Source organism: Saccoglossus kowalevskii, chromosome 10 (genome assembly GCF_978046115.1).
Source record: "Saccoglossus kowalevskii chromosome 10, keSacKowa6.1, whole genome shotgun sequence".
NCBI lineage: Eukaryota > Metazoa > Hemichordata > Enteropneusta > Harrimaniidae > Saccoglossus > Saccoglossus kowalevskii.
Window position 1 is genome coordinate 32,835,828 of NC_140650.1, and position 27,520 is coordinate 32,863,347.

Here is a 27,520-nt window from a genome sequence, read left to right on the forward strand (position 1 = left end):
GGTTGTAATAGGTGACGAGTGACATTTACTCATTTAGTTGACATCGGGGTTCCATTGTCCTTATATGTTTTACTGGTTTACATGACCTTATAATATTTACCGTGTTAGTAACACAATGGCAAGCTGAAATTATAAGCGTTTTGTTAAAGAACAATTTCAGCGAACGAGCAGTAGTGCGGTATAGTCCCGCGGGGAATCGGCTGATCTCACTGACGGCCACAAAAAACGAACCAGCGCACAACACATTGTAATAACGTACGTGTTATTTTACTACACTGCCTTGTATACTATGTTTTCTATGCTCTATGTCCGTACATAGCAATCGGGAATACTATTTAAATACCATCGCCATATACCAATTTCAATTGCACTCCTGTCTTGTTTGAGCAATGCAACTCAGGCGTGGTCCATAGAACCCTATGAATAAAGACGTACACTTTGTTGGTCTGAAAGAGTGTCACAACAAAAAAACTCGTCGTAACCTGAATGAAACGTGCTCAACCCTTGCCCTCTTAAAGCCACCTAAGCGCGCCAATATTCAGTCCAATTAAGTTAACACATCCAGCTATATACATGTGTCACGCTGTTATCGACAACCTGTTAGATTCCAGGCACGTTAAGGGGTCAACTAAGGGTACGGATTGGTATAAAGAGGAGAGATTGTTTCATATTGGTAAGTGACTTTTGTTGACACTCTTAAACATAAACTGTCCGTATTTAAGGAGATGGTATAGGAAAGCGAGTAAATTGTTATTTCTATTTCATTGTTGAGCGTATTGTATAGTCGCAGGTTTACAACTATTTATGCCATACCTTTTGTTATCCAAAACGTCATCATTGGGATAGGAAAATACATTCCTTCACATGGACGGTTACGGTTACAGTCATACACGTATTGTAGCGCTAGAGTCGACGTCTGGCACGCCGGTCAGCACGTGAATTGCTGTTCATCGTTCTTCATGTGTCATCTATTAAGTCTCAAACGTCGGGTTATTAACTGGACCAGTTTCGAGACGAAGCACTGATCAAGTTACCCACGCAGTCGAACAATTTCCGTTGGTTCCGAGAAATGACTGGTCCGTGTATATTCTCAACGAATGTCGGAGTCGTGCGATAAACCAGTGGCATGAGTTGGTCAACGATATAGTAAGACAGAGTTGGGGTTTCGTTGTGACGTAATTGTTTGTTTTACGTCTGATACATTACACTGCTGTTGATTTTCAGCAGAACTCCATGGAACATACGATATAGTGGTCTGCGGACGAACGCCGCCATATTAAGTCTGGCCGAAACTGAATCACAGTCAACTTAATTCAACTACTGTGATTTAATACGAGGCTAGGCTTAAGTTTGACTACAACCAAATGAATTGACTCGCATCGAAGAAAAGCAGTTTAAGGTAAAAGAAACGTCATCTATTACTCTAAGTATCACTACAAAAGTTGTGCTAGTTATTAAAATACTACCTCGATCATTTTTTTAATTTTTATTTCTCGTCGATTGTGAGTTCAATGCACCAAAGAATCTTTTGTGATTGGTCGGGTGTCATTGTGCTGGGTCAAATAATGGGGCATTTTTTCCCTTGTCAGGCGTCGACTTTAAACCGCCCTAACATAATAGAGTTATCGTTAAGGCGAGGACAGCACCGGCATCGTTGGGACTGAAACGTAGTTCGCATGGAGATATCTGTATTACAACACAACAACTTGAAGGACAAGCGTGTTGGATATTCTTTACGATACCCCCCCCCCCCGCACACACATATACACAGCACTGAGAGTTTCACTTACGATGATGGACGAGTCTTACTACAGTCACTATACAAGATTAAACCATTCATCGGAATTGTCCTTAAATGGTTAGAATATTCATCACATACAATTAAACCTACACGGAATACGGCATATCTTTCAATCAGCTATCGATTACGGCAGTGTGGAGTTTAATTCAACTCAAAGACAGTATATGCATTAACGCATCTGAGTTTTGATGGAGTAGACCTATAAGGCGTAATTCACAATGTCCGACATTTTCAAGACGGTTGACTTTTCTGTTGTTGTTTTTTTAACGTGTCGATTACTGAAATATAAGTAGACTTTTCACGCTGATTAAATATGTATTCCCCGTGAAATCCATATTTTGACAAAAAGAAAAAAATATTTCCGCCTCGATTAGGCCTAGTTAATTAGTTATGCAAATTATCGATCTGTTATTGAATATATTTTATTTATCGGTTCAATCGTATATAAATAGAATATAAATCTGTCAGAAAATGACGCATCGGTTCCAGCATATTGCGTTAATTGTGTTGATGGACGGACCGCCATAACCCTGCCGTATTTCGCTTATCGTACTTTGTGCTGTATTGTCGTCAAGTCGTCATCGTTGATTGATCCATGCCGATTAGCCAGTCACGCCATCTCCTAAACAATCACTCAGTGATCCAATCATGGATCGTTATTATATAAATGCATAATTAAACCGTTTTGTAAATAATCTCAGTCATTCTTTTTGTAATGCGTCAGAAAGACAGCGAAAACAGTTCATGTTACTATTTAATGCGTACACGGAACAATGTGAGCGAAATCGCGTTAGTCACAGCTGGCTGAATACGAACAAAAAATATGATATGGATGCAACAAGGTTTTGTTTGTTTTACTACAAAGTTCATCTATGAAAAATATTCAGTAAATTACTAGTACTAGTACTCTGGGCTATTGGAAACATTTTACATGTTCACTGTTTTAGTTTCATGATATATATAATGCATATTTGAAACATTAATTTTTCTATTAAATGACGAATGTATTTTGCTTGTTGAGACTAAAAGCGCAATGTGCCAATAACTATGAATGAACAAATCTAGCTGTTTTGCAATATTTTGAATTAAACAGCGCATGAACCGTAGTATCGGTATGTCCACCATTGCGCTTATATCTCCGGTGCTGCCTTACCGAAAGCTTGGAGACTGGAACGCGTGAGTGTCTCACCCGTGACCGACTCGGATGACGCTAAAACCTCCACGGATAAAAGAAAATACGAACAACTACTTCAAAAACTTTAAGTTCAAGAAAAGTTGAATGGTTAGGCATGTCTTTAATTACACAAAAAGTCGATGGCGAGTTCACGTTAACAACAGACTTGTTGCCCGTGAGGTTCCGACCACTAACGCTTTCTTTCTTGTTATAACTTTATCAAGTTGTCCAGTGAATCTATACGCCTATCAGAACGCGTTTTCATTCAGAGTCGGGCGCAGTATAGACAGTTAGAGAGAGCGACCCGTTTCATTGTACCATGACTTCATTACCGGTATTTACGCTCTAATTGGGGCCAATCAGGCAAACTTAAATGTATTTTTCTTGCGAGAAGGAATTTTACGAAAAAAATGCATGCCTCGTCGACGGGAACACGTGAAGAAAAAAAAGAATTTCACAAACAAGATATTACATCGCGGCGTTCGTGCTTCAAAGAAGAACAACATAATACAATTTGAATTCTCCGAGCGTGATTGCAATCCGCTGATTCAGAATTATATTTTATATAGTATTCATGAACTTGTTTGGGAAAATATAAACCTTCAATCTGTCTTTATCTGATAATATTCAGACATTATATACACATGGAAAGCCAAATCTTCATAACAACCTCATCGACGTGTATGTAATAATGAACATGTTATTCATCCACACATTGACTGGTTTAATTAGACTTGAAAGCCATTTAGACGAGCTGGAAAGCATTATCAGATCAATAATCACGTTTAAAGAAGAAAGGTAACTATAGTACTTGATATAGGTAATACACGATCAAGAATCCAAAACAAGTATATATGCTTTGTTGTCCTGGTAACAAATGTGTATTAAGTTGTTTTGGTGGTAAATTGCTGACTTGCTGAGCTCTGGGTGGTGACATCATAAAACATGGGGATCGAATGTTACCTTACTTCAACAAAGCCACCTGTCCAACGTGACCTTAATTTATTATTAACTCTTTCGAGGGGGCGGTGCTTCAGACGTCCGTAAACCTCTATTATAATAATATGTATATTTCCTATAATAGGGTACTGACCCAAAAGTACAATAGTAGTATCATCATATAGACAACAATTGTGTGAGCACACTATATACAAGCCAAAATAATAGAAGCTTGTAAGTTGTCTCGTTTCTTAAACGCTAGGTAAACACATACTAGCAGCGATGCTGAATACTTTGACCAACGCGGAACGATACATAAAATAGACGGGAGTGAGACACTCTCCATTTTACCCATAGTTCAGAATTTGAGTTTTCTGTGAACATCTACGTCACTGATATGAACAATCTCGTTGAAAAGATCGCGATCAAATTTCAGATAATCGACATTATTCTTTCCAAACATTCATGTATCTCTAATATTGGCGATGCTGTTTTACTGTATAGACATTTTCTCTCAAACTTGAAGTATTCATTCCAATGTCTACAACCAATGGTTTTGATTTGGCGTTCTGATGAGTACGCTGACATCACCAGAAGTGATTAAAGGAAAATGAAACAACTAGCAATAGACATGATTGCATATTTGACAACGACAGACCACCTTCCAAGCAATTGGTCCAATTAACTCTACTTACACTCAAACTGTCTCATTTTTGAGAAAGTGAAAAGCGTTTCCTTGTCATAGGATGTTTATTTCCCCTCATATTCCACGTCTTCAGTTAACATAGATTGTCTTCTGACTTGGTGTGCATGTCATTTTGAATTGCAGCTGTCTTATTAGGTATTCCAACGTATCTGTGTTTGTGGGAATAAACCGATTCTCTGCCTATACTGCATATTTTGTCAGCCTGTTTGCATATGTTTGTTCTTGAAAACGGGTTGTTTTTGTCAACACGCCACGCTTGTGTAAGTCTGCTAATTCTCCCCGCCCACCTCAGTCGAACCATGCATGTCCATGGTCGAACCTCTGATGTAATGTGATGATTTTGTTTTTGCGTATCTGTTGATCGACTTAATTAGCTGAATGGCTGTGTTATGTCCTGTGCCGTTTTGGCCATGTGAAGTTTTGGACGGAACTTGGCTCAGTGATTTGGAACTAATTACGAGATAACCGTCGCTATTCGGACTACTATTTCTGACAGTTAGTATTCGTAGATATTAATGTAGTGAACGATTAATCAAAAGATATGACGTATTCAGTACTTAGTGTGATTGGCTGTATGATTGAAGGCCACGTCTTAGAGTCTTTTAACTGCTTTGTAATTGGTTAAGGTTTTGAAAGTGAATAAAGTTGTTTTAGTTGGTCTTGGCGAGTACACCACGATAGACGAGTCCTAGAGAGTCTTGGAGAGGCTAGACGAGTCTTGAGACGCAGTCTTGGGCGAGTCTTGAGTCAGCCTTGCGATAGTCTTGGGGACTTTTCCCCAGGGCGTTGTGTTCTATAGAGTGCACGAATGACCGACTAAGACGAGAGTTGAAACGTATTTCGTTGTGTGTGTCTTATTTGACTGTAAAGCCTAAGAGACTTTCCCGATCCCGCACCTCAAGGGGACGCGATAGAGAGACGAGACGAGGTTCCCCCCTGACACGTGTGGAGAACCCCAGAGAGAAGAATTTACCCCGTGATAGTAATATGACCTCTATCTTACCCGCAAATCCATTTTGCTAGCTTATTGGCAAGCCACTTTACGTCTACTATGGCTTTAAATCTATGGACCGCCAAACACACAATAACATGTAATTTTATTCGTCTATTTGACTACTGAAATATTTACTTTATGTAACTAGTACCGCGTCTAAAAATGTGTACTTAAAAACACAATAATTGTACTCATCTTATTTGTCTCCATCATTCGTGTTATGTCTTTAAAAGTACAAATATTAAAAAGATTAATTTTAATACATACAATACATATTTGCACACACATACTGACATAGACATTGGCGTACTGATGTTTATTTTTCTTTATTATTATTCAATTAACAATACATGAAAAGGAAACAGAACTAAAAGTACAACACAATCACAAATACAACAAATTATCAGAGTAAAGTAAAGTAAAGAACATAAAATTTGACTTATTCGACTGGAAAATCACCCCATTTATTAACATGATGCTCCATAATATTTTTACGAGTTGCAATATATTTTTCAATTTTATAAATATTCAACACTAAATGTTTTAATACTATGAAACTGGGTAAGGTATCTTGGCACCTAGCAGTGTATATAGCCCGTTTAGCAAGTAATATAACCTGATTTGTAATAGTACTAACATTTCCATCCCCAAGTAGTAATTGATGTTTATCTGGAAGACTGTCTAGATTTAAAAATTTGCCCCAGTTATGAAATACTTTACCCCAAAGCTCCTTTGAATATTGGCAGTCTACAAATAAATGTAGTAAAGTTTCATCTGTTTTTTTACAAAAAGTACACAGGGGAGATGATGCATAAGCTGGGGACATTTTAAATAAAATAAAATTAATATATAGAATATTTCTCAAAATTTTACAATAAAATGCACGTGACTTAGATTCTATTGTAACCTTGTACGGAAGTGCATACAATTTTTTCCAGTCTAAAGTTATAGTAGGAAACAAATTTTGGTAGTATATTTCGCTTTTCGGGGGGGGGGGAATTTCCTTTTAACTAGTATTTGGGTAAATATTCTCGTAGACATTTTGCTAATAACTATAATTTTACAATCACTAGGAACACTTACCGGGAGAGTGGGTCTAACAACATAAGAACATTTAATATGCCAAGTTTTCGGAATTGCATCCACAAGACCAAACCATTTTAAAAAAAAATTGCCGTGGCTTCCAAACGATTAACCAATAGATCCCAAGACAGAATTTTACCATTCTTATCATATAAATCCGTAATATAAACTATACCTATGTTATACAATTCCCTATAAAAGATAGATTTTCCTTGAATAATAATATTTTGATTGTTCCAAATAATCTCACTTGCGATTTCTTGAAGATTTTCCAGGGGTTTATGTAAATTTACTGACGACCATGCATGAAGAACAGACTCATAAAAGGGTGGCAAGTTTATCGGTAACATTTCCCTATTAAAATTACGCTGGAACAACAAATTTGCTCCACCTACCGAATTAAGATACCAATCAAAAACTTGTTTCCATGGATGGTAATTTTTATCAAAAAACTTTTTAACCCAATTTGCTTTTGCTCCAACACACATGCTCAATAAATCCGGCATAGCCAAACCCCCCTTTAACATATTACCAATCACAGTGTTTCTGGCGATCTTATCAGGACCGTTCCAGAGGAAATTATAAAACATCGAGTTGAGTTTAACTAGTACTGATTTAGGAACGGAAATAAGGTTAAACGTATACAGTAATTTGGAAATAGCTAAGGATCTAATAACTTGTATTTTACCGAGTAAAGATAAATTACGACAAACCCAAAAATGTAAAAGCTTTCCAACTGACACAAGATATTTTTCACAATTCATTGAAGTCGCAAGATCATCGTTATATGAAAAATATATACCGACAATTTTAACACAATCTGAATTTTAAAGGTTCGTCTTTTCGGTGTCTCCAGCTACCTATCCACATTGCTTCCGTTTTATCCGCATTTACCCTCAGCCCAGATACAGCACTAAAACAGTCCAATTTGCTAAATAGTTCCGTAGCAGAAGCCAAGTCTCTAACAAAAGTGGTGAGATCATTTGCATAAGCAGTGTATTTCACTTGATTTGGACCAATCTGAATACCATTTATTTTATTATTTTCAGATATAGCATTTAGTAAAGGTTCCAAACTTAAAATAAACAAAGCAGGATTTAAAGGGTCACCTTGTCTTACACCTCGATTCATGTTAAAATACCCAGTTGAAAAGCCTTTGTTCATTACACAACTTGAGATATCAGAGTAGAAACAATGAATCCAGTTAATAAATGACTCCCCAAAATTATATTTCTTTAGAACAGTAAAAATATATTGCCATTCCAAAGAGTCAAATGCCTTTTCAAAATCAATGCAAAATAAAATTCCAGGTATATTCCTGTCTTTTGTGTAATTCACAAGGTCATCTATCAGACGTGCACAATCACCTATATATCTACCTTTAACAAAAGCAGACTGGAGTTCAGAAATAAGGGAGGGTAATACTTTCTCCACTCTCAAGGCAACACATTTAGCCGCAATCTTATAATCCAAATTTAACAGCAATATGGGGCGCCAATTTTTAATGTATCTGAGGTCCTTTCCTTCTTTAGGGAGCAATGATATCACTGCCTGTCTTTGTGTAATTGATAATTTACCCACCTCATACCCATAATTCAATGCTTTCACCACACATGGTCCCACCAAAGCCCAAAATGTTTTATAAAATTCGGCACTAAGACCATCATTCCCCGGTGTTTTATTATCTGGATTTTTTTGCAGAGCCTCGTAAGCTTCCTTCAATGTAATTGGACCCTCACAAAGATTTTTGTCAGAATCTTTTTAAATGGGGAAGTCTCAATGGGTTAAAACATGTCTCAATGTTTGTATTATCAGTCACAACTTTTGATCGGAACAATTCTGAATAAAATTTCCCGATTTCTGATAAAATATTCTTTTCCTCATGTATTATATTTCCTGATATATCAAATAAATTATTTATCTGAATTTTAGTCTGGTTAGCCTTTTCTAGGCCTAAAAAATATTTTGAATTTTTTTCCCCAAATTCGAAGCAATCTGCTCTCGACCTAATTATACACCCTTCCGTTATATAGTCATATTCTTCTTCTAGTGATTTTCTTTTGCCTTCAAGCCTATCCAACAACTGTTCCGATGGATCCGAATTATATTCCAATTCCAAGGCTAGTATTTCAACATTTAGTTTCTGAATCTTCTTTCTTTTTTCTGCAGCTCTTTTCTTTGAATAGGTAATTGTAAGACCCCTTATACGAAATTTCATTAAATCCCAAATTAGAAGAGGATTTCTCAGATTGTTATATTTTTGTAACCATAATGGGAAATTGTATGTGATTTGTTCGATATACACGCTATCATTCACTAAACTAGAGTTAAATTTCCAATATGAGGGCCCTCGTTTTGATGTTTTTATTGAAATGGAGGGAGTTATTGCCAAATGATCTGACTTCAATCCTGGTTTCATTGAAGAAGATAACACAGAAGATTGCAATGATTCACTAATCAAAAAATAATCGATTCTACTCTGTATGAGTTCAGGTCTGTAACGACTCCATGTAAAGCAACGGGAGTTTGGGTTTTGTATACGCCAGATATCAATAAGGCTAAATTTTTCCATTAGTTTATTATACCAATCTAATGATCGCCGCCATACTCTTGGATTCCCCCCTTTACGATCCAAAACAATATGCAATGCATAATTATGGTCACCTCCCCCAAATTATTTGAGTATCAGGGGTAATATTCATTTTGTGTAGATTTTTGTTAACGATGTTTGAAAAATTACAATGATCAAGTTCGTAATTCGGACCATATGTATTTATAATAAGAAAATTATTATCTTCAATGGTTATCTGAATAATTAGTAAACGACCCTCAGAGTCCCTAATAACACTATTCACCTCGCATTCTATATTTCTAAAAATTATTATGACACCCCTTGATCCCCCCGTCCCGTGAGAAAATATCACATTACCTTTAATCTGTGAGCACCACAAATGATCATTTTTTTCTAGACTATGCGTTTCTTGAAGCAGAATAATATTAGCTTTCGAGTTCCTAATCCAGCTGAAAATTTTCATTCGTTTTTTATATCCCTGTAATCCCCGTACATTGAATGAGATAAAATTCAATTCTGGCATAAGTCACAATGATTACATATTTCATAAAAAATACTCTGATAATAATACACAGACTCCCACGAAACAAAAAAAATAAAACAAAAAGAGAAAAACCCAAAACATTAAAGAATAGAATGGGTTTAACTATGTTTAACTGATGTTTATTTTATCGACGATTTCATAGATTATTTGGATTCTCAGAACATCAAAACTCAGCACAACTATTTCTTCCGAATCTCATGGTTTCGCTAAAATAAAGCTGATTATCAATGGCCGAGCACACGAACTTGTTTGGCGATACTCACAGCGTACAAAACAGGTCTGTTTGTTCTGTCAAATCATTGTAAATTGGCCTGCATACAAACTGACGCACTTGGAAACAAATCGTTTTAAAAAACAGCAATGTATGCCGAGGTTATAGGTGTTCCAGACAAAAATCATTAGGACAAACATTTGCTGAGCAACTAACCGACAAGGATCTTACACCGTACGCAAGAAAACCACAAGACTATAATTTGAATTGGTCGTATTTAGCTTATATATGAACCATACGATTTGCAGTATTGTACAATATAATGTTACATGTTGTACCCTGATCGTAGAGTAGTATTTGGCAAAGTTCTTTTGCTTTCAACGTTAACGCTAGCGTGGGAGCTAGGCTGAGGTAGTGCAGTGCAGTGCATGCAGCACACTACCCTGTCGTTCAGCATTTTGTCATAGCGTCTAGTTGCATCATAACACCCACATAAAACGGACCTTTGACAGATCCTGTTATTTCAAATTAACCCAATTCAGATCTCTATAGTTGAAAGCTTTGTGGGGTTGATTGGCGTGCCGGCTATAGACTGAGGCCTCGTCAAACTTGTTTTTCTAGACTCCCCTGCGAGAACGATTCATTGCGGATATCAAACCTACTTTCTATGATTGTAGTCGTGATATTCCCAAAAGATGATGTTTCGACGGATTTTAATTATCCAGTCAAGTCTCGTACGACAACTACAATACTCAATCCGTGTTATCATTGTATGGCATAGCTGTTCAACCATGCATGAGTATGGTAATAAATGGATGTTGACAGAAAAGTGGCATATAAATGCAAATATTTGTCAAAATGTCATTATCACCTGCTCGTTCCAGTCCGATGCCCTTTTCACCCGTCCGTCACAACCCAACATCTTTATCATCTGTCCGCCCTAATCCGATGGTTATATCATTCACCCGTTACAACCCAACAACTTCATTATCATCTGTCCGCCTCAATCCGATGCCTATATCATTCACCCGTTGCAGCCCAACATCTTTATCATCTGTCCGCCTCAATCCGATGCCTATATCATTCACCCGTTGCAACCCAACAACATCATTATCATCTGTCCGCCTCAATCCGATGCCTATATCATTCACCCGTTGCAACCCAACATCTTTATCATCTGTCCGCCTCAATCCGATGCCTGTATCATTCACCCGTTACAACCCAACAACATCATTATCATCTGTCCACCTCAATCCGATGTCTATATCATTCACTCGTTACAACCCAACATCTTTATCATCTGTCCGCCTCAATCCGATGCCTATATCATTCACCCGTTACAACCCAACAACATCATTATCATCTGTCCACCTTAATCCGATGCCTATATCATTCACCCGTTACAACCCAACATCTTTATCATCTGTCCGCCTCAATTCGATGCCTATATCATTCACCCGTTACAACCCAACATCTTTATCATATGTCCGCCTTAATCCGATACCTATATCATTCACCCGTTACAACCTAACAACATCATTATCATCTGTCCGCCTCAATCCGATACTTATCTTCGCATAATCACAACTCATGTGCTTTATTATTTCACAGTACAAAACTCAATCTTTAAAAAAATCCTAAATTATTATCTAAAATCCCAAATTTAGAAAAATACTTCAAGACAATAAAAAGTACCACGAGGGTATCAGTGATATATCACTACATACAAGTCTTAGGTATGGGAATGCGCGTTCTTTATGCAAATCAGTCGTATCATTTTATGAAATGACCGCCTTTAATGTATACCAATATTCTCTTGACAAATACGATTACCTTTCAACTAACATCATGTTATTATAATATCCACGTGACAATTCCAAGTTGTGATTGTAACGTTTATTCGGGAAATAATAATAAAATTTAACGACACATTGGATTGACAGTAACATGTACTAGACCCTCCGTAATGATAGCTTTAGTGGTAGTACAAATGCATTATTGTTCGCACCGAAACTGGCTCATTAGCTCTGGACGTCGGCCGTCTGAACTAGGAAACAAACTCGGATCTACAGCTATTAAGCACGATGTTCAATACGTTGAGTAAAGATGTGCTGGTGACATGGTTATGTTAAATTTTTATACATGCTATTCTGTTTGAAATGTTGAGTTTCATTACTGGGTGTTTTACTGCTTACGTATTTCACTATTGTGTTTCCTAAAGCAATGTTTTACTTTAGCAGCTTTCTGCTTCAAAAAAAGAGCTATATATTTTCTCGTTGCCGTCCTCACGAATGTACATGATGAACTAAAATGAACAGCATGATGAACAGCATCCGAAAGTACTTTATATAATGAAATAATTTATTGTCACGTGTTGTTGTACATCACCCCCCCCCCCGTCCTCACATGGCCTAAGAATACGCGATCGAATGGTATATATGAACGTGTAGACGGTGATTTTGTAAATAAAAAATCGCTGTCAGTCGACCTTATTTTAATAAATACACGATATTCAATCTTGGCTAATATTTCTGTGTATCCGTCTCTAGACACATGGTGATAGCATGTATGTTAAACGAAAACGCTGTTTTTAATTGTTATTTTTAATTAGTCTGCCAAACAAGTGATCGATATGCTTTGAATAGCAGTGATAATAACGTAGCTTTTTTGTGATATATTGATTGCTATATCGGTTATATTTGTTATTTTGATTGCACGCCGCAATTCTAATAATGCGTGAATAGAAAATGCACGTGTTTTCTATTACGTCTGAGATTGATATGGGAACAATCGCGCAGACCGGGGGATAGCATGCGTAGCAGAGATACCCTCGATGTAAAAGAATAATCAAATTATGCAGGGTAGGTTTGGTATATTCATGGAGGTAAAGAACAGTGTTTTACCTCCATGGCATATTCAAAACTTGAAGCTGTATATAATTAGGAAGAAGCGTAGGAGGGAAGTTGTCAATTTTAAAATTCAAGTTGGCCTGGATTTCGCAACTATGCATTCCTGGGGTCGGAGATATAAGGATGATAATACCAAAGAATGAAGGATTAAGTGTACTTACACAGTCGTCAAAATAGAATCGTGGAACCGCTAAACCTGGTCGTTATGCCAACACAACTGTGCGACGTGAACCTCATACATAATCATGCGCATTGTTTCACAGCAGTCAAGAAACATGATTAATTTTAGAAAATCAAATTTCAATAAATAAATATAAGTATGAGATATTTTTAAAAAACTGTTTTGAGTTGTTCAACTTTTTACGACTTTATCAATGTAATCGTACAATCTCAGCTCTACATCGAGTTAAATATGTACAAAAAATGTATTGCCGTGAAAACAAAGTGTTGCCGTGATGTTGATTCAAGACAACTGGCAACTTTTCAAACAACCAGGGAAGTTGTTATCCCTGTGACCGTTGCTTTAGAACTATTGTTGTTGTTCAGTGTTGTTTTCTCTGCTTGCATAGCATTTCAGTTTAATAAGTGAAAGTTGCAACCCCACAGAATCTGTAGAGAAGTTGCCGAAGAAAAAAACAACATAATTACGTATCACAGAAAAATTTCACGAAAGATTTAACCATATTTCTTGTTCCGTCACTAAGCGTGAATAACGATATCATGAACACAGTATAAGACTGGTTTGTGAATTAATGATTGTTGCAAATAAATATTCACTTCATAATTAATGGTACGCACCAATAACTCAATCCACGTTCATAGTCTTTATTATTTTGTTCAAAAGAATGGTAGTTTAGTATTTCAAATTATATCAGAATATATTCTTGAAGTATACAGAATGACAACATACAAGGTATTTTAGCTTCTAGCGTAAACTGTGACGTGTTTCCTAAAAGCAACGTTCCACAGCGTCTCGGCTCGAAGATCGGTTGCTGACACGAGCTGGTTATGCTGTCATCTATATATCTTACATATCGTTTGTTGTTTTGATGTGTTGTTTCATTCAAACGTGTTTTTCCCACACAGACGACATGCGTTTTTGTGAAATTAATGGCAAGATTTGATGGCGAGATTTGATGACGAGATTTGATAGGCGCTTGACAGTATTATGAGAACATATTGGTAACCCCAGGCGATAACCAAAAACACAAAGTTGACTTTAGAGTATTACATTATCTTGCAGGGCAAGGTGCCGTCCAGTTCTAATCTTCGTCGGTCTTTTTTGTTGTTTTTTTAAAATTTCCGACATAATGACGTATTGCTCTTTCGCGTGTATAGGGAGAATAGACGAAATAATCTACATTTCGTACACTTTCGTTTTCGAGCTGATTGAGTCGTATAATATAACGGACAGGAGTGCTTTCAATTTGAAAAATACAATAACCGCTCGTCAATCAGAAAATTGAATCATATGATAAACGCTTTCATTAAAGTGGCAATATCTGTGATTGTGAACATTTTTTTAATTTAAATATAATCACATAAAGAAGATTGCACGGGCAAAGCGACCCCACACAAGGCCAACGTCACGTAACATGTGAGGTGAAAACTATGGGTCGAGTAGTCATTTCATTAACATCGGTTACGCGATGGGAAGTATCACATACAATCTTCAGTGAGGGACCGTAAGAGAGAGGCTTGGCTTATATGATGGCCACGTATTTGACAATATATTTGATAATGTTGTCACCTTGTACCATAATCCCCGAGGATCGCTTGACAAAACTGAATTTCAATAGATGACGCCCTATGGAGATGCGAACACAACCCCGCAGCCATCATTTCCTACTTGCAAGTGATTTAATGTACAAGGTCGGTTTATAACGTATAAGCCATGGTTTTAGTGTCCACATTTTAAAGATGTCCGTTACAAATTGGCGCTTATGACACAGGAAAAGTTATATGATAAATACAAATCGGAGAAAAAAGATCGGCTCTTGCAGCTTCCAATTAGCCATTACACAACAATTTAACGTAAGATATTTACAGAACAGAGAAAATAAATAAACACAGCTCAAAGGACTTTGTAAGGGTTTCTGAGAAAGATGAATTAACAAATTATGTAAGTTGAATAATAGCATTATAATATAAGATATTGCATTGGTTTCTTTCGGGACATCATTTCTATTACACTGTGACAGACTTAATGACTGACATATTTTATACTTTTATATAGATAAAATCATACTTTACCCACAGTCCTTTGCTGGAAAATCAAGTTGGTATTACTAATGTTGAATATCTAGAAAATGAATAATGATATAAAAAAAATCCAATTGATGGACTGCAATCAAGTTTATAGAATTAGCAGAAATCTTAATCTAAAAGATTGATGTCAGAATGGTTGCTACGTCTTCAATTATTCTAAGTTAAATCGTCTACAAATCCATGCTAGCTAAAAGAAACGTTTATAGTACATCTTATGAGATATATAATAAATTGCGCATGCGTGTGTTAGGATTATCGTGTTACGTGTTTGAATATTTTATAGGTGTCAAACGCAAATTATATATTTTATCGCCAACACGTGATGTGAAGTGTACTTTATATAGTGTTATTTCGTGACTTATACGACACACACACGTTATTGTAGGTGTCATAGTCGACAATTTTAACATTTGATTGAATTTTTCATAATAGTATATAAAATATTTGTTGATCTAAGTGACTGCAGCTAATAACAAAACTATCCATAATATTTTCATAATTCTAAAAAATCGCATTTTTCATGGTTTTAAAATTCTTGGTAAATTCTGGACCAATGGGCAACTCATTTTTCATACATACAGTTCTTATTCGGAATTTCCTCCTCAAATACGGAAATTATTTGTACATGTGTAATATTATTTTGTAAACTGTGTCAAACTTAAAAAGGGTTAAGACGTTTGCCCTGGGGAAATGCACTACATAGAGAGCGACAATTACACGACGAAACTAACAAGGCTGTGTCGGTGACGCTATACAAAGCTATATATTGTGTATGTATGTGTTATTTTATACCACGAAACTACATGCACCTTAGGCATATTCAAATTCATACCACACTTGATTAAATGTATTTAAACTGTAAGTTGCTATAAACACGTCCGATCAAGTGTCACGTGCATACACGTTACGATTTGTTCGATATGCCAAGAGCGCCGTGCGCATTATTGATCTATAGTTACTGATCAAGCAATCGATTTTCGGCTGAACAACTAACTATTAAACTAACTAACTAACTAACTAAACAAATAAAATGTTCTACCGCCAATAGAACGGAATTAAAAAACATTATTCAAGGGATGATTTAAAAAAAAAAAAAAAAAAAAAAAAAAAAAAAAGTGGCACGGTGTCAAAGACATATTCAATGTTGTGGTGCCAACAATTTCAAGTAACAATATATGTGATTGAACACAGATTATCAATACGTCAATAATGATAAAAAAAATGTTCGTTCCAACGGCAAAATCAGAATACTATAAGCGGCAGTAATAGGTAAGGTGACACGAATATTCGTTCATATTGAAGGAGCCCTGTCTTTTTCCTTTTGCAGGTAAATAAATCATCACTCTAATATATTTCTCGGGAGATTATAATCGTCCATAACACTGTTGCTTGGAAACGGCAAAGGTATCCTGTAATATTGGTTTCATTATCTCTTATGGATTTATTTTAATTGAGCGCTTAGATGATGGGCGTCGGATGGTTTTTAACATGTCCCGTACCTTTGATGACGCCACAATTAGGATTTGACTTGCGGTTACTAAAGAATTTGTGCATACCATTGTATTTTGTAGGGTTTTATTGTGATGGAAAATGCCATAATTTAATATAATATGAAATTCCAGAATGTCGTGCTCGTAGTACGGCAACGTTTCGTGAGAGAAAATCCCAAGAAAGATTAGGCAAGTAAGGCAAGTTGGATAATTGCCTACAACTACAACCTACAACTAAATTACTATAATTACAAATTGATCCGTATATCATTAAGCCGATTACACTAGTGACTAATAGTCTATAAATAACTTAGTAGCAATTACATCATTGTGATATTTAAGTTACTAATGCGGATATCTGCATATGTAACGTCAAAGACATTTGTCAAAACCGAACTTTTTCGAGTTATCTGTGTTATACAGTTTGGTAACCAACGCCCCGATTTATGTATCAATCCGCAAGTTCGAGATTTAATCATATTGTTGTAAGCAAGATTTCAGTGTAAAACTTGTCTTACTCGAGTACGATCAGAATTAATGTAAATCGCGTAGAAATAGCCATTTAGTGAATTAGATGCACAATGCACAAACTAACTAAATATATATATATATATATATACTAAATGATATTGTTGGCACTTTATATCTTTATATATTTAAATTAGCGCCATCTTGAATTAGCGAAATTACGAAATGGGCTAAAATAACATGCCAGCTACATATCTCATACTACAATTGAACTCCTCGTAAGCAACACACATGAATGGGTTGTTTAGTTTCTAAGAAAAAACATCAAACAGTACCATCACCTGCATGGTAACATACTACTAGTAATTTACGCCTCCATAATGGGAAAAACTAAAGACCAACTTTGAATCATTTACCATTCCAGTTCTGTTTACTTTCTACGTTATGGTAAAACAGTGATAGTCGAACCGTGAACGAACCTGTTTGTGCACATAGAGACGCTGAGTTTGTGTATGCACCGTGGACGACGTAACATATTATATATTGTACGGCCTGTATTGTTTTAAAATGTATTTTTCATTACTTTGTATTTTTATAACTATCGACATATACCTTTTGGTATTTTGCCGCGGTGATTACCAAAGCTTTTAAACAAAATACCAGCCAATATACAATACGTTTAAATAAAATAAAATTGAGTATACGAATAAGAAATAATTAAATACATATTTAAAAACAATGAGAAAGCAAACAAACAATGAAACCAAAACTATGATCTCATTTTAATCAGACTGGGCAGTGCCTCACTTAGTGACGACCGTTGCTATAGGCTGTCAGACGCCGATGTTCTTTCTACTCACGCGCATTTACTTAACTTGGCAGTGGAACCACCTTCTTGAGATAACTACTAGTATACGGCCAGTATCATTGGCGTCAGCAAAGCCGGTATCAGTTACGCCAGTGGGACGTCGATACCACGTCTTGCCCGAACACCTTTCATGGACATACATCACACACAGGAATAAAACCTTTTTACTGCCCACAAGGGGACAGAATCTTACATGAAATGATGGAAAATCGAAACAATGAGAGGTGGCACCACTGCCTAAAGCGAGAAGGTTTATTTCCCAGTGTGCCATCCATGCCAATCTGTTTGAATACGATATCTGTTTTCCAACTAAACGCATTGTCACGTTATTTGCCAGATTGGTTTGAAATGAGTGATCGTACGGATTTACAATACACAACAATATAGATGATTTCCCCGTGGTGGGTATTTCATATTCAAGAAAAGCGTATAGCAACATGCCTTTTTATCTACATACCCATTAACAACTCTGAAATCCTTGAAATCCAGTAAGAGGGGTTCCGTCACTGTAATGATCAAATTTCTGAAATAAGAATAAACTAAGTTTCCCACAAAACGATCTCAAACATTGATCAAAAATGTTTTTTTTGAAAAGTTTACAATTGGGAGTTCCAGAATAGGTGATTTTCCATTCAACTGCGAGTTGCATGAATGACGCGCGTCGAACGTCTGCCGCAAAAATCGAACGATTTGATTTTGAACTTGAATTTCTTTATTTCGTAGCTCACATCAACCGGCCGATCTTCGACAGAAGAATATTGCTTTCGAATACCCTTAATACTTCATCGAAATTGCCTATCATCAAATGTGTACAGCACATTATTAACCATGAAAATGTCCCCCAAAATACTTTCGCGTTTGTCGAATCTCATGAGATAGATGTTTGACGCCGCTACGACGGTATGACCTTTGTTTGTCTTGTTTGACGTTCAATTTCACGCATAACGCGTGATTCTCGCAGTGAACGGAAAATGGTCTATTGAAAGCGAGCGTTCATCGTTTGTGCGCTTGCGCATATCGCGTGACCTGGGGTCAACAAGCCGGAAGGGAGGACAAAAGGTAACTGTCATCATCTTTCAACTAACTCTTACCAGCCTCGGATTTACACACTATTTTGCCTAAGCAAGAATAACGAGCATGCAAATTATCTTTGACTATAACGTAATATTTTCATATTTTTTGCGGGTATTTTGGGAGTTGAAAAACTATTTCACGGTCATATTTTACTCTTGAAACACACACGTACCACCTCTATTTCAACTGGAAATCCATGTTTTTCAGCTGTCTTAAATAATTCTTTTAGCTGTCCTCATTTGCACCCACCCACATTCACTCCGCTATCTTTAAACAAAACTCTTTAAAGTATGTCGCATGTCTACCGGTGCTCTTATGACTTTTTATATTTCTGTCCTACCCTCGCCCGTTGCTAGGTAGGTTACGCATGCGCAAATAGAATTACATTGCGTCTGACGCTAATTCGGGAATCGGTTCCTATGGCAGAAACACTCCATCATATCCCTAAATTTTGTTTGGTGATCCATGCTTTAAAAATAATATGTAGTGTTATGGGGGCAACATATGGCTATCACGAACAATTTGAGAATTTTGAATATTGGTATTATAAGTTATTCATGGAATAATTCCAAAATGGCCGCTTTTTAGATTATTCTGCATATGTTTTGGAAACATTTTGTACTTTGAAAACTTTAAATATGAATGATGTACATGTATGTGAATTACCACTCAATTGTTGAATGATTTACTGTGATACAGTTTTTCCACGTTTTAATGATAGCGGACTCTCTCAATTTAGGTTCTCAGTATGTAAATCGATCACTTAGATAAGATAACAATTTCGGTTGCAGTCGATATTTCATGATACGCGTGTAAAATATATTGCCCCTTCTGAGTTTGAAAATTAATATTATGAACTAGTTTTGTTTTGACAAACATAAGTGCGGTTCTCGGTTGTATCACACTCAATGTCCAAGAATTCATTGACATTGGCGCAGCACACGCATATTTGCCTACATCTGAGAGACCGTGGAATAATCACCTAAAAAGCGTGCAATGAGCGCGTGTGCACAACATAGCGGGTCTAGTTAAGACTAGTTAAGGAGGTTTGCGCTGAATTACGTATATTTCATGTTAGTCATACTTTCATTATATTAGGAGTTCATACTGTCGGGAAACCGAAATTGAAAAAATGGGGTCACCGAACAATTTTTTCGAGTCCAAAATGTGATGGAAAATAGTCAAGACTGGCCTGTTTACGCTGGTTTCTATGGTGAAATGATTTCTTTATTTTTCAAAAATTTGCTTGATGACATAGATAGAAATGAACATATAATTTATTTGAAGGTAAAATAAACAATATGAATTTCTCTTCAATAATGCATTGAACATATATGCCGTAACGTGCTCAGTAGTGTACCCTGGTCCACAAATTGCATAACTATATTTTCATTCGTTCGATAAAATACGGACTTTTTAATGCAAGTTGAATTAATAGTACGTACCATCAATCCAATGCGCATGTGCGTTTGTGTAAGTTGTAGAGCGAATACGTTTGGACAGTTTAGCGATCATTTGTGATCGATTTTTAACGTTTAATTCGACGTCATTCGTTTACGAATAAAAGAAGTTTAGATGACGGTTACCATGGAATGGCCACGTGTTAACTGACAGACTTATTCTGTTGCAGAAAAATAAATTAATAAATTAACTGCACCAAGCAAAATTTGTCGTTGTTATTGATTTGTCTATGACATAATAAAGTAGCGTAATTAATGGCACTGATGTGTCGATTCATGTCTCCTGTTTTTTTTTTTATTAACGATAATACGTTCCGTTTTCTTTGCAGGGCTGATTATCTGTGCCGCGCCGTTGAGAGTACATAGCCGCCAAGGGGCGGACATTAGGCGTGGTTTCCAAGAAAGAACTGCGGCGATGACAGTAATGCCAGTACCGAAAACCAATTGAAGTGAACTCATTCACGCCTTTGCCGCTATTCTTCGAAATGTGTTTCAACAGTATAGAGTGTGTTCATTGTGGTTTATACTTTTCCAAATACGCGTATCAGACTATATTACTTGAAATGGTCTTCACCACACGTCACGACAGAACGTAGTCGACACCGCTCAAAAGTATGGTTACACGCAGAGCTCACATGTGCAATACAGGTTGGCTGATTATAAGTTTCTCTGTTCTTGCCGTATCATGTGCACGCCAAAACAAAAGCGCCCCTTCCCGAATATATCAGCCAGGCGATGTGATGCTCGGTGGGTTGTTTGCCTTCCACTCTCGCATTGAAATTCAAGACAGTAACCTAGAAAGTGGTCCGATAAGGGAGATATGCGCAGGTTTCGACTACAAGGGCTTCCGTAGATCACAGGCCATGATATACGCCATCGATGAAATCAATAGACGGGGCGATATTTTGCCCAATATCACCCTTGGGTATGATATACGGGATACATGCACGTCAGTTTCGAAGTCTTTGGAAGCAGCGATCGATTTTGTCGCCAATGCCGTGGACGATGATTCTGACGCCGCCGATGAAAAGAGAATTATTGGCGTCGTCGGAGCGAGTAACTCGGCGACCTCCATCTCGGTAGCTAGTGTTCTTGGGATTTTCAATATGCCGATGATCAGCTATAGTTCAACGAGTCGATTACTTAGCGATAGAATACTCTATAAGTCTTTCTTCCGCACAGTGCCGAGTGATGCGATGCAAGCAGTTGCCATGGCGAGCGTTGTCAGTCATTTTGAATGGACGTGGGTCGGCACCATTGCCGCTGATGATTCGTACGGCAGACCAGGAATTGAACAATTCATCCGCGAAGCCGAGAAGCAAGACGTCTGCGTTGCATTTCGCAAGCTCGTATCTTCCTATCCAACTTCTGAAGAAATAGAGGAAATTGTTAAAGCCATCATGGAAAATCCTAACGCGAAAGTTATAGTAACTTTTATTCATGTGGCGAAAATTAAATTGATCTTTGAAGAAATTGCCAAGCAGGGAATAACAGGTAATTAGTACATGAACTGCACTCTGACAACATACATGCGATTTTCTTGTTTGTTTGTTTGTTGGATGCTTTACGTCGTCATCTTGTTCTTAGTTACAATCTTCATTCTATTCTATTTCATAACACAGAATTTCAAAATCACTATGATCATGGATTGCTCGGAAACGTTAGGTGTTGCAGGATATTATTTTAACGCGTGGCCAATACAACTGTATAAAATGTTACCCTGACGTCGCGTTTACGACCTAGTATACGAATTGCGATTGATGTGTATGTGTAAATGAGACGGGCCTTCAATTTAGGTTTTACCCCTTTGAAAGTATGCCAATACATTTCTATCAATGTATATGCAAAAAATGATCTCATTATGTCAGTTAGATTGCTTCATTTATATGCTTACGACCAAACTTCAAGATTGAGCGGAAATTAAACAGCAATTGGTCCGATAATCATGAAATTTTATAAGGCGATGACGTAATAGAGTTTTGATATTATTGATAATATGCATGTAATTGCGATTACAGTCAGACTTATCTCATTCGTACTTGATGTAATCTGACTTTACCCGTATGTTACAAAGTTTATTGATTTTCATCTATTCAGATCGTATTTGGATCGCCAGTGAAGCATGGGCGGACAACAACGAGATAGCGGCGATGGACCCGTCCATTATTGTAGGAACTCAGGGCATTTTGCTTACTCTTGGCGAGATCCCTGGTTTTGGTAAATATCTTCAAGAACTGAGACCGTTCGGGAGCACCGTGGTGAATCCATTTTTAGAAGAACTCTGGGAGACATCGTTTGACTGTTTACTTCCACAAACTTTACAACTGCTTGACAATACCACCGACGAGAAACAGGTTTGTTCCAATGTGAACACGATCACTGAAACTCCTTCCTACAAATCAACAGGTCTGTGGGGGACGTATCGAACGTACCTCGCAGTGTATGCCTTCGCCAATGCCCTCGAAAATATCCGCACCTGCACAGAAGGGGGCGGTTTGCTGGAAGATGGCGCTTGTCCCGATATCAATGATCTGCAACCATGGCAACTGTTGAAATATATATCAAAAGTGACATTCAACGGAACTGATGGACGATCAATCCATTTTAGCGATGACGGCGACGTCAGTGGCATGTATCATATCGTCAATTGGCAGGAATCTTCTGATGCCGACAGAGTCGTCGATTTTATCAAAATTGGTTTGTATGATGGAGGCGCCCCCAGCGGCAAAGAGTTGACTATGAACTCAAGCAATGCTCAGTGGTCGTATGGGCAAGTCAACAAGCAGGTATTTAGGTTAAAACATATTTAAATTGTATTATTTTTAACTACTAACATTTGCCATTTACGCGAATGAGTATGTTACATATTTCACCGTTTATAACTTGCATTGTCAGCGATAATTTTGCCCATTAAATTTTGACAAACCAAAAGATAGGTCACGTGACATCTATTTTCGCTATACTTGGTGTTAATTTGTGATTCAAGTTTTCTGGAATTGACACATCGTAATTATTTGTTGTGTTCACACGTCAGTGTTATAACAGTTATCCATGTATTTTACATAAAAATTTAAACCACTATACACATTCGTTTTACGTCCTTTGTTCGTTTCCCTCAGGTGCCTGTCTCTGTCTGCAGCTCAGCATGTTATCCTGGATCGAGGAGGGGCGTCATCCCCGGAGCTCCTAGCTGCTGTTTCGAGTGTCTGCCGTGTATGGACGGAGAGATCTCCAATACTACAGGTCAGACTACGTACGTTTTGTAGGGGAATGTCGAGTTGTCATGTAGAAATCTAAATAATAAAATTATAACACCCAGTCAAACCGGGCAATATTGTATTTAATTGTCACTTTCAGCAGCAGTGGGATTTTTATTAATCGGAAATGAAAATTCGATACTCATCGGTCGCACGATGGCGCTTCTCTGTACTGTTATTTATCAAAGCGCCTTCATAACACCATCGTCGACTCTTTTGTTTGATCTGTAGTCAATAACAAAATGGGTTGTCAAAAAAACCCGGACCCTGAACTGGAACGTGAAATTAAAAATATTTGGGCGTACGGGTTGTTTTATATAAGTAATATTGCATTAATGGACTTAGTTTGTATATTATTAATATTATTTTTTTTTTATTATAATCACAATTTGCAGTTGTGTGTACACTCATTCTATTAATGTGGATGAAACAATAGGCAGAAAGCTCATGTTTACGATGTTTCTACTTGAGGGCGCACTTCATGTCTTGGGTCGATGTGTTACTGTGACGTCCTTGTTGCTTCCAAATATTTTTAATTACACGTTCCGGTTCCGGTTTTTTGGACAACCAACAAAATATAGTTTTTAAACATTTGCCATATCCTAAATTATAACGAATCACTACACAATAATCAGATAGACTATTTTAACAACATTGAATACACCCAAATACGTCATTTTGACGTCACATAATTGCTTCGTCGTTAGAGGGCGCGGTCTCTATGAAATGTTATCTGTTTTCCTCTTTATCTTTGTCTCTGTAGGGTCCACTACCTGCACGTCGTGTCCTGCTGGTTATTGGTCCAATATGAACAAGACGAAATGCAAAGCCAAAACATTAGACTACATGGCATGGGGCGACGCCGGTGGGATAGCCGTGGTCACGATGGCGGTGATAGGCGATGTTTTGACGTTGGTCGTAATCGGACTATTCATAAAACATATCAACACCCCTATTGTAAAAGCATCTAATCGAGAACTGAGTTTTCTACTACTTGTTTTTATTATTATATGCTTCTCCAGTGCTTTTTTCTACCTTGGTCTGCCCAACAGATGGCAGTGTTTTCTACAGAGCCCCCTACGTGGATGCGGATTCACAGGTTGTGTCTCTATCTTACTTGTAAAAACTCACCGTGTGCTGACGATCTTTGAAGCTAAACTACCCACGTCTCTACAAAGAAAGCGCTATATGGGCACGCGGTTGCAACTGCTTGTTGCCACAATTCTTGTAGCGTTTCAACTGTTGGTTTACATCATTACGTCTGTCGTGGTCCCGCCTGTCGTCCAGTATAATAACGAGATATCAAAAACAGTGACGTATGTGGAGTGCGTTGACGTCACCATGTCGGCAAACATCATACTGATTCTCTATACCTGGGCGATAGCGGGCGTCTGTCTGGGTTTCGCGTTACGCGCAAGAAAACTCCCGGAGAATTTCAACGAGTCGAAACACATTATGTTTGCGATGTTTGTTTATCTTGTCGTTTGGTTGACATATTTTCCTGCTTTTTTGTGGACATTTGGTAAACACAAAGTAATCGCACAATGTGTTGTCATGTTAGCATCAGCCTACGGGATGTTATTTTGCGTTTTTTTCCCCAAGTGTTACATCATCTTATTCAAGCCAAGCTTGAATACAACCGAAGCCGTCCGAAAAATGACGATGCAGCACTCTGCGAAAAAAGTATCATCGGCGGTGGATGCGCGGAAAACGCCCTCAACGCAGTCAATGTCAAACACGGATGCTCTAAGAATACACGCCGGTGGGCAGCAGCAAAACAACAACAAACTTTCGAGAAAAAACAAGTCATCATCGTCGGTTAGTTTTAGCGGGATCGAAGTTTGCAAAAACAGCAAACCAGCGGAAACAAAACGTCAAGAAATATATTCCAAACCTCGGTACGAAAATGGGGGTATAGACAATCCGATTGACGTCACCGCGGACGAGGGAGATGAAATTCAACATTTCTGTGAAAGTGATTCGGATCCAGAAAGCAAAAACTTACCGATCATATTTAGAATTGGATCCGTGGCATTACCAAACGTCGGTGTTCACACTAATCTCGTGAGCTCATCGTCAATTAAGATACCAGATTACCAGGATGGGGACGAAAAATACATGGAGGGGCAGCGAGAAAGTGACAATATACCGAAAATAACACACCCAGCGTCCGAGTCCGCTGCTATCGTCTCTACGACTACGGTTCCTGATACTGGCATCATGGAGAGCCGCGAATTATTACAACCTAGTGAGAAATGTTTATGTTCTATGTCGTCAGTAGGGGGTCGACGTTCGGTTGAACTGGGGGATGATGAAGTATTTTTGACGCCCAGCACAAATTATGAGTTCTTCAAAAAATTCCGTTGCGATTGTTCAAAGTGTGTCCTAAAAGAAAAGACAAACAGGTCTCGAGACACCTCGGCAAATACCAAAGTTGAACGCCGCAGGGACGAAGCAGCGAACGAACAATCTTCACTGACTGACCGGTTTTATGTCACAATAGAAGCCGCCTTATAAAGTTTTTTGTTTTGTTTATTTGTAACGCCGTTGCCGTTCAAGAAGAACACAGGAATACTATAGTTGTACTTTGGAATGAACACTCTTTGTATCAAAATGTTTCATCTATCGCTACAAATTATTCAATGTCATGTGAGTAAAGGTGTTCTCATTAATGTACAGTGTAGATGTTAGGGTGTTTGGTAGTAATGTGTATAAAATGCACCCGAAATCGCTTGCCCTGTTTCCTCAGGGTGTGATATGTATATAGTAAATGCACAGCTCAGGAGTATACGTATTATTTGACAAATAAATGAGCAATATTCAGGGAACACAAGTTGTTATCGTTGCGGGGTATGTCCGATGAGCATGGCCATATCAAGTGCTTTATCGTCACAAACTTCATTAAATATGGTCGACCTCGAACACATATTTTGTTCTATAGCCTACCTGTAAATACACCCATGACGTGTTCTATGTGTCTTGGTGCATATGTATTAATTTGTATGGTTAAGACATGTACATACGCAGTTACCACGACAACTAAAACAACGATGTCCCTGATTCTCTACAACACTAGGTTCACACTACCAATAATCCAGAGCTGCCACTGACCTTTTACTTTTGTCACCAGATATCGCTCAGCACATCCAAATGTGTCTCCCGAAAGCAATAATTATTTTTTATTACCCGAATGGAAGGGATAATCAGAGTGGATGGAAGCAAAAAATGACACGACACCCTGCCCACAAAATACTACAAAACGTTTAGCTTTGTATTTTAATATACCCAATGTAGAAGGATAAAGCCAATAAACCCTCTAAATTAAACAGTCTGCTATAACATTTACCAATCAGAACCCTCTAATACTGTTTATGCAGACCGCTTATAACACCCACCAATCAGAACCTCCAATGTATATAGTAGTCTACTAATAACATCTATCAATCAGAACCCTCTAATATGTGCAGACCGCTTATAACATCCACCAATCAGAACCTCTAATGTATATAGTAGTCTACTAATAACATCTATCAATCAGAACCCTCTAATATGTGCAGACCGCTTATAATATCCACCAATCAGAACCTCTAATGTATATAGTAGTCTACTAATAACATCTATCAATCAGAACCCTCTAATATGCGCAGACCGCATATAATATCCACCAATCAGAACCTCTAATGTATAGTCTGCTAATAACAT

The 27,520-nt window shown here is 37.5% G+C and overlaps 1 protein-coding gene across 1 annotated transcript; it reads left to right on the forward strand.

Moving 5' to 3' along the window:
* The first annotated feature begins 550 nt into the window (after positions 1-550).
* LOC100371662 (extracellular calcium-sensing receptor-like) lies at positions 551-26,744 on the forward strand. The gene is made up of 6 exons (XM_002732021.4): positions 551-673; positions 1,228-1,399; positions 20,891-22,055; positions 22,659-23,347; positions 23,681-23,804; positions 24,582-26,744. Exons 3-6 carry the CDS (start codon positions 21,176-21,178, stop codon positions 26,333-26,335), a joined length of 3,447 nt encoding a protein of 1,148 aa, XP_002732067.4. The 5' UTR covers positions 551-673; positions 1,228-1,399; positions 20,891-21,175; the 3' UTR covers positions 26,336-26,744.
* Positions 26,745-27,520: the final 776 nt, after the last annotated feature.

Coding starts and splice junctions, on each gene's coding strand:
- LOC100371662 (XM_002732021.4), top strand. CDS start 21,176: ATGGTTACACGCAGAGCTCACATGTGCAATACAGGTTGGCTGATTATA. Junction 22,056..22,658: donor TGCCAAGCAGGGAATAACAG/GTAATTAGTACA, acceptor TCATCTATTCAG/ATCGTATTTGGATCGCCAGT. Junction 23,348..23,680: donor ATGGGCAAGTCAACAAGCAG/GTATTTAGGTTA, acceptor CGTTTCCCTCAG/GTGCCTGTCTCTGTCTGCAG.